We start from the raw sequence: 12926 nt of genomic DNA, 5'->3' as shown, positions 1-12926 counted from the left end.
AAGTACTGCCACAGTTAGTCGAACTGTACAAGTCAGAGTACCGAAAATATACACAAACAGACTGAAAACATTCGTTTTTTGAAACAGTCCTTCACATGAGACGTTTGAGCAACTGTCTTGCTTTCAGGAAGTAGACCGCGCCTGATCTTTCCAGTTTCCCTTTAGTTAACTAGTGTTAGCAAGCTCTAGATGGGTGTAACTCGCCAAACCAATAATCTTCTACAGTATTCACAACTTTTCTGTATTGTCGGCTTGTGTGAAATAAACAAATGGAAATAAAATGCTGTGGGGAAAAAGGTTGAAACCTTTATGTAGAATATGTTAATGTGGTTAATTTGTTTTATTTGTTTTCTGATGCACATTATTTACATGTGCATACTACATGCATACATATTTGATGTCACAATGGTTAAAGAGTTAGTCATTATTCTGTGTTAATCCTTAACTGTGCATGCTTCACTGTGTCATCCACAAATTGTGTCCAGTTTTCACAAAGCAGTTTGCTTCCATTAATGGAAGAAGTGGGTTATTCAGTCTGTGGCCTTATGTTGGGTGACTGGTCTCTCCTAACACTGCCAGTGAAGACTGGTTACAAACAACACAGGCCCACTGTTTCTACTAATAGAAGCAGGCAGAGTTTCAGCTTTGGCAAATAAGCAAGGCAAACTGGGAAATCCTTTGAGAGGGGAGGTGATCTGTTCTAGTTAATATGAAACCTAATGACCATCAAGGAGCGGTGCGCAGCTACAGCACCAGAGCTGCTCCTGCATAGATCACAGCTTGTGAGGATTAGCAGGCATGACTTAATCTCTCACCCTGTCCAACATAGTAGTTGCTGCAATTGAGCGGAGATGAAAGATATGTGTAATATACTATTATACGCTGGTGCACGGGCCTGAAGAGGAGGTGCAGGAGGAGTTTGTGCAGACAGCAGGTCCAGATGGGTGTTTTAGTAAGGGAAACAGTCAATCCACCAGCTTCATTAAATGACCAGGTTAAAGAAACATCACCTTAGGCTCCATCCACCCAGCCTACCAAACCTGTACGTGTGTGTTTCCTTTGCACATGGCTGTGACTCAGCTCTGTCACTCTCTGCTCTCTGTTATAACTCCATTACTAAGACTTAATTAAGTTTGCAGGCAGTGCTCAGGTACTGTGAGCACCATCTAATAATCAAAAAATTAAAAAAGACTGCAGTGCAGGTTTTCACTTTCATAACCAACCCTTTAAATCCGTGCAGACAGCATGAACATACTGGCCACAGATGATGAATGTGGCATTACGGAACTGATTGTTGTTGATGAGAGCTAAGCAGTTACTTTTAATAACCAACAGGGGACGCCAGCTCCTCAGTCACTGGCATTTGAATGGGGAACAGTTTTACTAAAGTGGAAGCACTTTTTTCTGCTCTTGATCTCCATTTAGAGGAAGGTGTTTACATATTTGAAAGTTTGCCTGAACAATCAGGGTTATATGTTTGCTTTACCTCCTCTGAAAGAAAAGATTTCAGCTGTTTAAATGTTTGCTGAGCCTAGACAAAGGGTAACCTGCTCTTTGCCTGTGGACGTTAATCACGCCACTATATTCATGTAAGTATGCAAGCTTTTTAAAATTTATATATGAAAAGGTAGGTGAAACAGCACAATTTTTCTTTTTGGAATACAGCATGGCATCCGCGCAAAATAAACTCGAAATAAACATTTCAAACAAGTCTATATTTGGGTTTATTTATTTTATTTACAAAAAACAAAAAGGTCCCATAAAAAGTTTTTTGGTTTTTTTTGAAGAACAGATTTAACCAAAAACGCTTTGATACGCAACTGTTGAGACTCTGTGCGCACATAGTGCGCTTTAAACCATTTAAACAAGTGTGTATACAAATTAATGTATGGAGGGGGACTTGACCATACCTGATCCACCACCAAGGTCCCTTTACGTTTTCGTTGGGGCAGGAAGAGGAAGAGGAGGAGGAGGAGTAAGGTGTTGGCTCCAGAAGCGTGCGACTCGTTTGGAGTCCTGCGCACAAACATGAGTAGCAAATCTGGGGAGGGGACTCCTGCGGTCGGTTCTCTCTCTCTCTCGCTCGCTCTCTTTCTGCGGGCTGGGGGTCTGTCTGGGGCAGTTTAAGGACACCTGCGCCCTCAGCTTCCTCAAACCCCTAAAGTTACAAGCTTAAGTTTATTTCGCTGGAGTTTATGTAGCGATCATGTTAAGCGTAGGCACCGGCAAGACCAGTCCCAGGGAGCACAGGAGGAAAGTGAATGAGAAGACGACGGACCTCATCAGGAGGCTCGGTAAGGACACCTCCAAATCTGACCTGCTCCTAGGAGTTCACCGTCAGCTCCAGGCTGAAGTGTTTTGTTTTGTTTTTCCGCTCATTGTTGGTACAAACTTAACTGAGGCTTCAGTGATTTTTAGTCACCTTGTTTGTTATGTTGCCTTTTTCTAAGACAGCAATTATAATCGGTAGCTATTTATGCCTTCATAATTCATAACATAGTTTCTCTTAGAAGGCGGTGTAATTCGAGAAATCTTTGCATCTTTCTGAAAAGATGATTCATTTCACCTACTTTCATTGATAATTGCTCACTTCTTAGTTACAGATTGTTTGGTTTAATTTGTAGTCTCGTTAATTCGTGTCATTCATTTACTTCCCCCAGTTTACAAAAAATACATTAACAAAACAGGCATAACAGGTTTGCTTTTTTAAAATGATGATGTTCTTAGAAAGTGAGTAATGACCGAGCTTACAGATAATGGCATCAAACAGAAGCGAAGTTCTGAGTATTTGTGGGTGTAGTTACAACAGTCATGTGTTTATGAAGAGCAGAGTTGCTCACTGGACTACTGCTCTGATTCAGGCTCCTCGCCATTCCCATCTCAGCCTACTCCCCTCACAGTTCAGTCCCGATATGTCACTGCCCCTTCCCAAACTCGCCCCAAAATAGACACTTGCTGAGCAGCCATAGCGCACCTGTCAGAATCTCTGAGAAGACGCTGGATTTCTGGAAGGCTGAACCAGTGTTAACGACGTATATATGCAAGCATACAAAATTAGCTCACAGACAGAAATGTTGGATGAAATCTTTGCTTTTTATTTTATTTCTTTTTTTTTTTCTTTTCAGTTTTATATGTATAAAGGGGACGTATTGTGTTTTTTTACCCAACCCCATATTTTTAATTCCTGGACTTTAGTAGAGTAGTTTTGCATGACTCACTTGTAAATATTTATCTTGAGGTGTTGCACTGGCACAATATGATCCAGTAATAAGCTGTACTATATCAGGGATTTCCACTCTCATTGATGTACAGTGGCACATAGCCAAGAGTAGAAACCGGTCTGAAACTGAGCATTCAGAGCAGCATGAAGCCTGAAACTTTGGCAGTGTTTCACATGAGCATCCAACATTGTAACAGCATAAGCATGAGGAATGCACTCATGACTACCTAATTAGGCACATCTGTTCAACTGCCTATTAAGACAAATAGGTAATCAGCCAATCACCTGGCAGGAACACTGTGCATTTAGGCATGTAGACATGATTAGAACAACCTGCTGACGGTCAAACGGAGCACTGGAATGAGGAAGAAAGGTAATTGAAGTGACTTTGAACATGGCATGGTTGGTGGTGTAAAATGGGCTGGTCTGAGTATTTCTGGTCTGCAGTATCATAATTATTTTTGGTCAGTTTTAAATCATAATTTTAACACAATTACTGAGGAAGTAAATCCAACTCTTTTTCTTAATATCTTATAAACAAAATAGAGTATTAAGTGTTTTATTGGTCAACTGAAACAGGAAGTCCAGTTAGCTGACAAAGAACAGCACAAAGTAATCGAAACAGGAACATATGAGGGAGGCACTAACAAGCTGACACAGTACAGCACAACAATGAGCTAAGAAAACCATAAGGGATTAAATATGCACGTGGGGTAATCAGGGGTATGGAAAACACCCGTTAACACAGCTGAACCTAACTGAAGAAAATGAGACAAAAGATGCAAAATTAAATAAAACACACGAGAAACTAACTAAATAAAACGAGGAATAACTAAACAGAGGCTCTCTAATGCAGAGATGGGGACTAGACAAGATACAGGAAACGCACCAGGAGAGGAAAATGTGAAACTTGGGGGATTACTGATAAACAGACTCCGGATCATGACGTTAAACTCCAGGAAGATAATTATAACAACCCAGAATGGGGCATAATAATTGTTTTATCTGCAGTGGTGTAGTGGTTGCTGGTTTGATTCTTGCCAGAGATACAAGTTTTTTGGGGTTGGCATCCGTTTAAGAACTCTGTCAAATCAAACATGTGGAGTTATCTGCTGTGGCAGCCCCTAGTGGTAAGGGGGTGGCTGCAAATAACAACTTTATTTATCCTAAAGTCGCTATAGGCCAAAATTGTGATTGAAAGCAAAGACCTTAATAAGTAAAAACAGTATGCAGAAACAATCTCTTATAAATTCAGCTCTTCTTGCATGTTTAGTGAAAACAGAAATGCAGAATTTTAATGTTTTTGCAACAGTGTGTAAACATGGATCCATACTTCTGCAGTGGCACCATGTTTAAACTCTGACACTATGCACAGACTTGTTTAAGCATTACTGAAGTCTGAAACTGTATCTGCGCCTGAAAACGCAACACTGGCATTGCTATATTTGAGTGTCCCACTAATACTTAATAATAAAGCAAGTGAGGTCACCCAAGTAGACTCACCACCACCACTTGTTGTCATAAATTTGTCAGGTGACTGTCCACCCACCATGTTTTAGCCGCTTTCACATCAAAGCGAAAACACCGAATAGTTTCGCAATCTGCAGGTGGGACTGACCTAAGTTCAAAGGTTTTGTGTCATGTGGTGTCACAGGACTGATCCGCCTTCCTCGTTCAAACATTTCTCACTCACAGTGAGCCAAAGTGACGAATGTGGCCTGAGAGGCAGAGATTTGTTAGTTTTGAGATAATCCATGTTTGAATCAGACTAGCGCAAACATGGATAAATATATTCATTGCGTCAGACGTCCCCACAGGGGTTTTGGGGGATTTGATTTCAGGGAGAGAGTCTGCGGCTGTTGGCAGCGCTGTTAACGGTGGTACACAGCAATTAGTTTCTTGTGTGAGCCAACAGCCTGCATAAGCCAAGGATTTACAAAACAACATCCATGATGAGTTTCAGTCGGTTTAGACCGAAGAGATGGGACAATTTCACACGTTGCATCTACAAGATGAATGTAAACACGATCGTGAGCTGAGGTGATGTTTTCGGAGGCCGCTGCAGGGAATACGTGGTATCTGTTTGGTATCTGAGTAAACTCAGCTGTAAATCTGAGAGCTTTACATATGCTTTATGTCTGCGATTGTGGTCAACAACATTCCCGGCCAAACAGGTCACAATCAACAAGGTTATCATCTGTTATTCGGTTTGAATGGTCAGGTGTTTAGAAGGATTTAACCTCAGTGGGATCTAACTGAGCCCCAACATACAATAAATAGCATCAGTTGTGTAACAACAGACACTTATTCCGACTGTGTATGTGACTAATAAAATTTGAATTTGAATTTGATTGTGAATAACCTTTTTTTTTCTAAATAATCACAGCTCCGCTGTTTTTGTGTGTGCAGGCTCACATTGTAGCAAAGAAAAGTATTGCCAGTTTATTAGACAAAAGGTAAAATATATACTGACGTGTTCAAGCTAAAGTCAGCTCTATTCAACTCCATTCAAATTTCAATTTTTTTTCAAGTTGTGCACTGTCCAAAAGAAAATAGGAATCCCCTTTCCCTTCTACCAAACCATACTGCTCTCAAAGTCTGGTTTTCTCCTGCCTATGGTTAAGTCTGCCAACCTCAGGTTGGAAAACAGTAAATCAACAGTAGAGGTTTGACTTTAATGTGGCTTAAAAATCACGATCATAGCCTTGTTAATACGCATTGCAACCTTAAATTGTGCTTTGACGGCATATTTAACCACATATTGGCAAATAAAATGACAGTTTTTTACAAAAGCTCATTTATTTCTCAACATTTTTTTAATATTTTACTGGAATCCAGATATTGTTCAGAGCGAGTCTAGTCGCACACAGTGAGTCCTGCTTACTGTGTGGTCATAACTTGCTTATTAATGAGCAAATAAATGATGTTTCATTCATTATAAGAGACAAAGAGAACGTTTGACTAAAAGCTGTTTGTTTTCGACTGAATACAAAGAGGCTGCTCTGCTTTCATGTTCAACTCCCTGCTGTCCAGAAACCATTGGCAACGATTCTGCATTTCCAAATAACACTCACTTTTTTCTACTCAGTCCTTTTTTGGGGGGTTGGGGGGGGGGGGGGTTCACATCAGGAAATTCCACAGAGAGTCCCGATTCCAAAGAAGAAAAATACGGTTTCCAACTGATCATTTTTCTTCTTTTGAGCTGGAATCTCATCATTTTGCCTAAACACTTTTGATTTTGGAGATGCAGACTGGATGCCACTGTTTGCCTCCTAGAGGGGACAGCTATGCGACAGAGCTGAGAAACTTTAATTGGCCCGTATTAAATCTACAGCCCCTATACTTGTCTATCTTTATGCGAGAATCCATGCTAGCTGACTCTTGTGACTGCTGCTATGCTGACAGAAACGTGAACCGTGTCCCGGGAGGAGCTGGTATGTGGGCCTGAGTGAAGAGGACTCATGCAAGCACAGTGCACTGACCAGCTGATATAGTTATTTGGATTTTAATCCTCCTTTCAGCGTTAAAGCTACACTGCTGCTCACAGTGTCAAAGCACCCTCGGAGGAATCTCCATTGCTGAGTTAATTAAAATGTTAATTGTTTTCCGTTATTTGCTTTATCCACTTGCAAGTGGCACAGTTGTAGAGATAGATAATGTCAGTCTGTTGGGTTGAGACGAAAAGATCTCTTCTAACTATTCATTGTATTGTCATGAAATTTCATTTACTTTCACGTTCCCCTGAGAAGGAATCTTATTGGCTGTGGTGTCCCTTTCTCTTTCCTGCATGAACATTTGGTTAATTGACATTAAATATGTGATGCACACCTCTGTTACCTCCATAGGAGATGAACTGTGTTTTTCAGTCCTAGCTTTTACTGCTTTGACTGAGGAACTCATTTACAGGAGGCAACACTTTTTAAAGCAATGCTCATTAGTAGCATCCCTCTTAAGTAGGCTTTTAAAAACTCAGTGTACAGTACAGCGTCTGGGTTAACTGTCCCAGACACTATTATTTCAGCAAATTATAAATACCTGTCTAGCCATAATTTTGGGATTATACTTTTTCAAAACTACACAACATCTTCTTAACTAACCTTGTATTTTGGATCGTGTCATCCCAGACATTCTCTTGGCTGCAGTTTTATGTCTTCTTCCTGCCGCATTATCACAGTTGCCTTTGCCAACTGGAGAAATTGCAGATGTTGCTCCTCACTGAATGATCCTTGAGTACTTTTATTGAAAACCCTTTATTTCTAAGAGAGTGCCACTGTGCCAGTATTATCCTAAGAATGCCTGATTTGAAGTGGTACAAATATTTGTTGAGCCAATCATGTGGCAGTGATTGCATTATAGTCTTGTATACACGGTTAAGATAACCCCCCCAAAGGTCAAACTGAGCATCAGAATGGGAAAGAAAGGTGATTGGAGAGATTTTGAATGTGGCACAGTTGTTGGTTCCAGACAAGATGATCTCTGAGTATTTTAGAAACTGATGATCTACTGTGATTTTCTGCACAGTAATTCCTAGTTTTTCCAGAGAAGAGTAAAAAATTTCCAGAGAGCAAGACCAATGCATGACATTATCACGTCAAAATAGACAAATCTCTGAGTAATGTTTCCAGAAACTTGTTGAATTGATGTTATAACTAGCATATAGGCCGTCACAGGCCCGGCCTGGTATTAACAAGGTGTACCTTGTTAAAAGTCGGCTCATTTGTATGTGTTAATTAGCCAAACTTTACTAACTACCAAAATATAACCGGTGTTTAGTTTTCATCTTTATGCACAAACTCTAGCAGTGCTTTAAAGTTTGGTGATTTGGAACTACTTCAGCCAGAATAAGCTAAGCTTTAGCTTCTGTAGATGTCAGCTAGCTGACTTGTTTACATGTACCTGCTGACAAAACCCACTCTCAGTAAGCGCCTCTTTTTGATGGATATCTGGACTCTATCTTGATTTAAAGATAAGGTTTAACAGTTGTACTTTTTTAAAACCTTTTAAATTGTCAGTGTTGCCTCAGCGGGTTTTTTTTTACTCCGAGTGTGCTATTACATTAGGCTTATCAAGCAAATTAGCATACTTTTTCTTACAACATCATCATTAAAATCACAGCTTTAATTAATGACTAAATATCTGTTGGTAATAGCTCATTAGCAAAAGGTAGCAAATCAAAATGGCAAACTAAGACAGTAAACATGGTAAATATCAGTAAACACTGACATTTGTGAGCATGTTTCGTACAATAACATTAGAACTGGGGCAAAAACACTTCTATGCTACAGACTTTTCAGCCTCTTTTAAAATAGTACACCAACATGCTAAACCGAAATGTTATGAAGAGGCTTTTCAGAAGTACACCAAACTGTACCAAATTTCTTAAATCTGTGGATATGGCCACACTTGGGGACTTGTAGCTACTCGCACTTTGCATTGTGGGCAGATAATAAAATTATACAGGCAGTAAAACAAGAATGTGGCTGTAGCGGGAGAGGGAATAATAAAAAGTGAAGCAGGAGGTTGAGAGAGAGCTAGTTAAGGCTGTTTGGGTAGCTTAGCGTGGTCACTGACCTGCAGTTAATCAGGTCCTTGTGCTGTGCTTGTGGGAATGCCTTGCATGTGGTAACAGCTTGGAAAAACAGGCTTGTTATGGACGGCCTGGCAGGGGGAGTTCTTTGTTTTCAACCCTGATGGGGAGAAATCCATGGTTTCACCCAGTGCGCTTTCAGGGATAGGGAGAGAGTGGAGGGAAGTTTCTGTTTGCTATAACTTTGGGGGTCCATTACTTACTCCAGAACTTGGCACTGACACGATGAGGACTGTGATTTAAGAGCTAAAGAAACAAATCAAGCCCTTTCTTTAGACATGAACAGAAAAGACTAAAGCCTGAAGAATAATTTGAGCAGTGAGTGAGAGCTGGTTTTGGCTGTTTCCTTCAGCAGTACTAAAAGGGAAGGTTCCATAAGAGAGCCCATTTGTTCTTGCAAAAGACTAAACATGCCATGGCTGAATGCTGTTTAACACCTGTGTTAGTTGCATTACTATTGCCTAGTAACGCAACTAACCTATGCCTATTCAATAGGCTATTTGCAGCAACCAAGTTCTTAACATAACTTTTTAAACCAGTTAAACCAGTTGTTTGAAGCATTTACATATTCAGATACATTTACTTGATTAAGAACAATATCGTTTATTATTTAGTAAATATTGATATCTATGACTAGCTAGTTTATTGTGATGGTGCTTTGTTTTCTCTATTATTATGTTGCTCTTTGTTGTTTGCTGTCTCCTCTGTTTGTTTTTTTTGTTTTTTGTTTTTTTTTCTCCATACAGGTGACCCAGGAGTTCTTTTTTTTTTTTTTTCTCTCTCTTCCCCCCCCCTTCTCACCGTCTCTTCTCCCCTTTGGTTTTCTTTCTTTCTCTCCCCCTCTTTCTCTCATTCATTCCCCCTGTCCTATTTATTAAAAAAAAAAAAAAAAAAAAAAAAAATGACAAAGGATGAACTGAAGCTCTGCCATCACGTAATGTCGCATACTGCTGTTTCTGATGTCATTTAAAAAAAAAAAAAAAAAAAAAAAAAAGAACTGTTAAAGTGAAAGTCAAAACATTTTCAAACCCTCCCAATGAGAAATGTAACAACTTAACCTTTTAACCTCACATTTACTGAAATGATTAACTAAATGAGAAAGCAGCAAAGTCACAAACATGCATAATTTAAAGGAAACACTCCTTACTACTATAAATACATAAAAAAAAAAACCTGCTGAAATACACAGTGGAAAAGTATTTGACCTCGTCCTGATCATCAAGCAAAATGTAAAATTAGACAAAGATAACCTGAGTAAATACAAAATGTTGCTTTTAAATGATGATTTAATAATTAATTAATTAAAATAAATCTATCCAAACCTACTTGGCCCTAAGCATAGCTGGACTGGCCATCGGGCATACGGGGCATTTGCTGGAGTTATTCTGTCTTTACGCTGTCAGCTGCCTCTTCTTTGCTCATTCTTTGCTCATTCTTTCCCCTCCCTCTCCTGTTTCTACTTCAATGAACACGATCATGAAACTGATCAATGATCAGCTGATCAGCTTTTCTCTCTTGTTTGTTTATCGCCCACTTTGCGCCAGAAAGAGGAAACCAGCGGATGTCGCGCTAAACAACAGCTGCACGTTTAAGCTTGATCAGCTGTTGTTAGAATTTGTTTAATATTAATTTCAAGTATCAGCTGATGTTTGCTGGAACCACAGCTGTTAAGCTGCTGGTCATGATATCGGTTTGGATACGTGGTGAGAGGGAAACATGAAGATGAAACCAGGAGATGTCCTTACTGAATCATCAAGCTGAACAGGTGATGGACAAACAGGTTTACCTTTTAGGTGACATGAATGAGTTAAAGGGAAGTTATGAACTGTTTCTGAGAGACAAATAACACCAGGATCCTTTTTTACGCTGAGAGCTGGTAACTATGCAGGGGCGGATCTAGCAAAGTTTTGCCAGGGGGCCAGGTAGGGCATTAACAGGGAAAAGGGGGCACAAAGAAATATGTTCTTATTCTCATTTAAAATGTCTTGCTTTTATTAAATAATTATCTGAAGATTACAACCAAAGTTTTTATCTGACGTAAAATGTATAGAAATCATACATATACCAACAAGACAGTGTCCATCACTTTCACAACAGCGTCTGTTTTCATTCAAAGGCTTTATGGCTTTTCCTGTAATACCTGGGGGGCCGGTCTGTAGTCAAAATGCCCGGGACCAATTTTTTGTTTCAGTCCAGCCCTGGCCCTAAGTGAAAAAGCAACTGCTCCCGGAATCTAATAACTGGTTGTGCTACTTTGACAGGAACAACTGCAATCGAGCATTTGCAATAACTGACTGAGTCTTTCACGTCACTGTGGAGGAACTTTGGCCACCAGATTCAGGTCATGAACTGATGGCTGGATTTCATCTTTCAGGATTTTCTGGTAGAGAGCAGAGTCCAGGGGTCCATCAGTTTTAACAAAGCAGCCTCAGCCCGTTATACTACCATGATGTTCGTTTTATGAAATGCTGTTAGTTTTATAGCAGATCCAACAGGACTCATACCTTCCCGAAATGTTGTCTTGTCTGTACACAGAATATTATTTCCAGTCTTGGGGACCATCAAGATGTTTTCTGTCAAATGTGAGACAAGCCTGTGTGGTTTTCACCTTGGAACTGTCCCATGGATACTATTTTTGCCCAGTCTTGTAGATCATGGTGTGATAGGTTGCTTTTTGAGATTTTCTTTCTTAGACTACTCTACTTTGTCAGACAGGTTCTATGTAAATGATTTTTTGATTCACTGGGTCTGGTTGTAGTTAGGCCTGTGTTATATGTTGCTGTGTGGCATCCAGAGGTGTGGACCCAATATGCGGGTCTCAGATGGAGAACTGAAGCTGACAGCAGCTTTATTGCTGAATATGCAGGAAACAAGGATACAAGGAACTTAAACTGAACACACCGGGGAACACAGGTGAACTAAATCAGGCTAACAAGCAAAACTCAACACAACACACATAGGACGAGAGGCAGGAAACAAGCTCCAGACACACAAACTTGATCCAGGGAAGAAAATAAACAAATGGAGACAAGCCTGAGGGGATACGGCACTAAAACGACTGGACACGGAGAAACCAGACAGACAAGGGGACACGACTGGAGAAACAGACAGGGACCATGTGAAATAAAAAAACAGGTGATGAAGTAAACAGGAAACAGAAATGCAGAGTAGACACAGACAAAAGTAAACAAATACAGAGACGGAGACTGGACACAAACAGACAGAGAAACAACCAAGGAAACAAGACTAAGACAGAGTGGACAAAAAAGGGAACTGACTCAACCAAAAAAGGGACTAAAAACTAGAATTATAAGCACTGGGTGGAAAAATACTAAACACCAAAGCACTAGGCAAATAAAAAGTTATCATTATAAGTAATAATCACATATAAATCCAGAAGCGAATCAAAAACTCACAAAACTCAAAACACACAGATTCTAACAGTCTACGTGTAGCTCTTGAAATAATTGAATTCACCTTTTCAAAACATAAAGTTAATCACAGTTCATTCATGGTTTAATGAGAGGGGCAGACTACTTCATCACATAGGGTCAGGTTGGTTTGGATAGCTTTTCCCCCTTAATAAATCAAATCATCATTTAAAAACTGCATTTTGTATTTACAGGGGTTGTGTTTGTCTAATATGAACAATTTATTGATCTTAAATTTAAGTGTGACAAATGTGCATTTAAAAAAAATACAGAAAGAAGGAAAATAAAAGATGAAGTGGGCAGTTTTCACACTCTGAGCCCTCTGTGGGTCTCTCATATTTGAACCTTCTGAATGAGAGTGGAAAAACTGCTGTGTTTTCTGCTTTGTAAACAGACACTGCTTCAGCCTGAGCTGTGGATTTATTTTCATTCCCAGTTGCTTCTGCCATTAATGAATAATTTAGTCTCAGATAAGTCTTAAAGTCTGTTATGCTACAATAAAGGGCCTTTAAAATTTGCAATGCGTTTTTTCTTCATTGATTATATGGCCTGACCAGTTCCACAGCCAAGTGGTGATATATGCTTACTATCTAAGGCACCACTGAAATTGTGAATCTTGCATCTCCAGTGACGTTAATAGCGAGGAAACACTAATACGAGCAATACAGCTGGACAAACATTTTCACAA

General features: G+C 39.7%; 1 protein-coding gene across 1 annotated transcript in view; it reads left to right on the top strand.

The window, feature by feature from the left end:
* The first annotated feature begins 2001 nt into the window (after positions 1–2001).
* Positions 2002–12926, top strand: part of plcd3a (phospholipase C, delta 3a) — a 29974-nt gene continuing 19049 nt past the window's right edge. The window contains exon 1 of the mRNA XM_080904197.1: positions 2002–2294. Coding sequence (XP_080760323.1) covers positions 2207–2294 — 88 coding nt within the window. The 5' untranslated portion in view covers positions 2002–2206. The remainder of the gene's footprint in view (positions 2295–12926) is intronic.

The sequence above is a fragment of the Rhamphochromis sp. 'chilingali' genome (assembly GCF_963969265.1).
Source record: "Rhamphochromis sp. 'chilingali' genome assembly, chromosome: 15".
NCBI classification, from domain to species: domain Eukaryota; kingdom Metazoa; phylum Chordata; class Actinopteri; order Cichliformes; family Cichlidae; genus Rhamphochromis; species Rhamphochromis sp. 'chilingali'.
The sequence above is the reverse complement of the archived record's forward strand: the minus strand, read 5'-3'. Positions and strand labels throughout refer to the sequence as shown.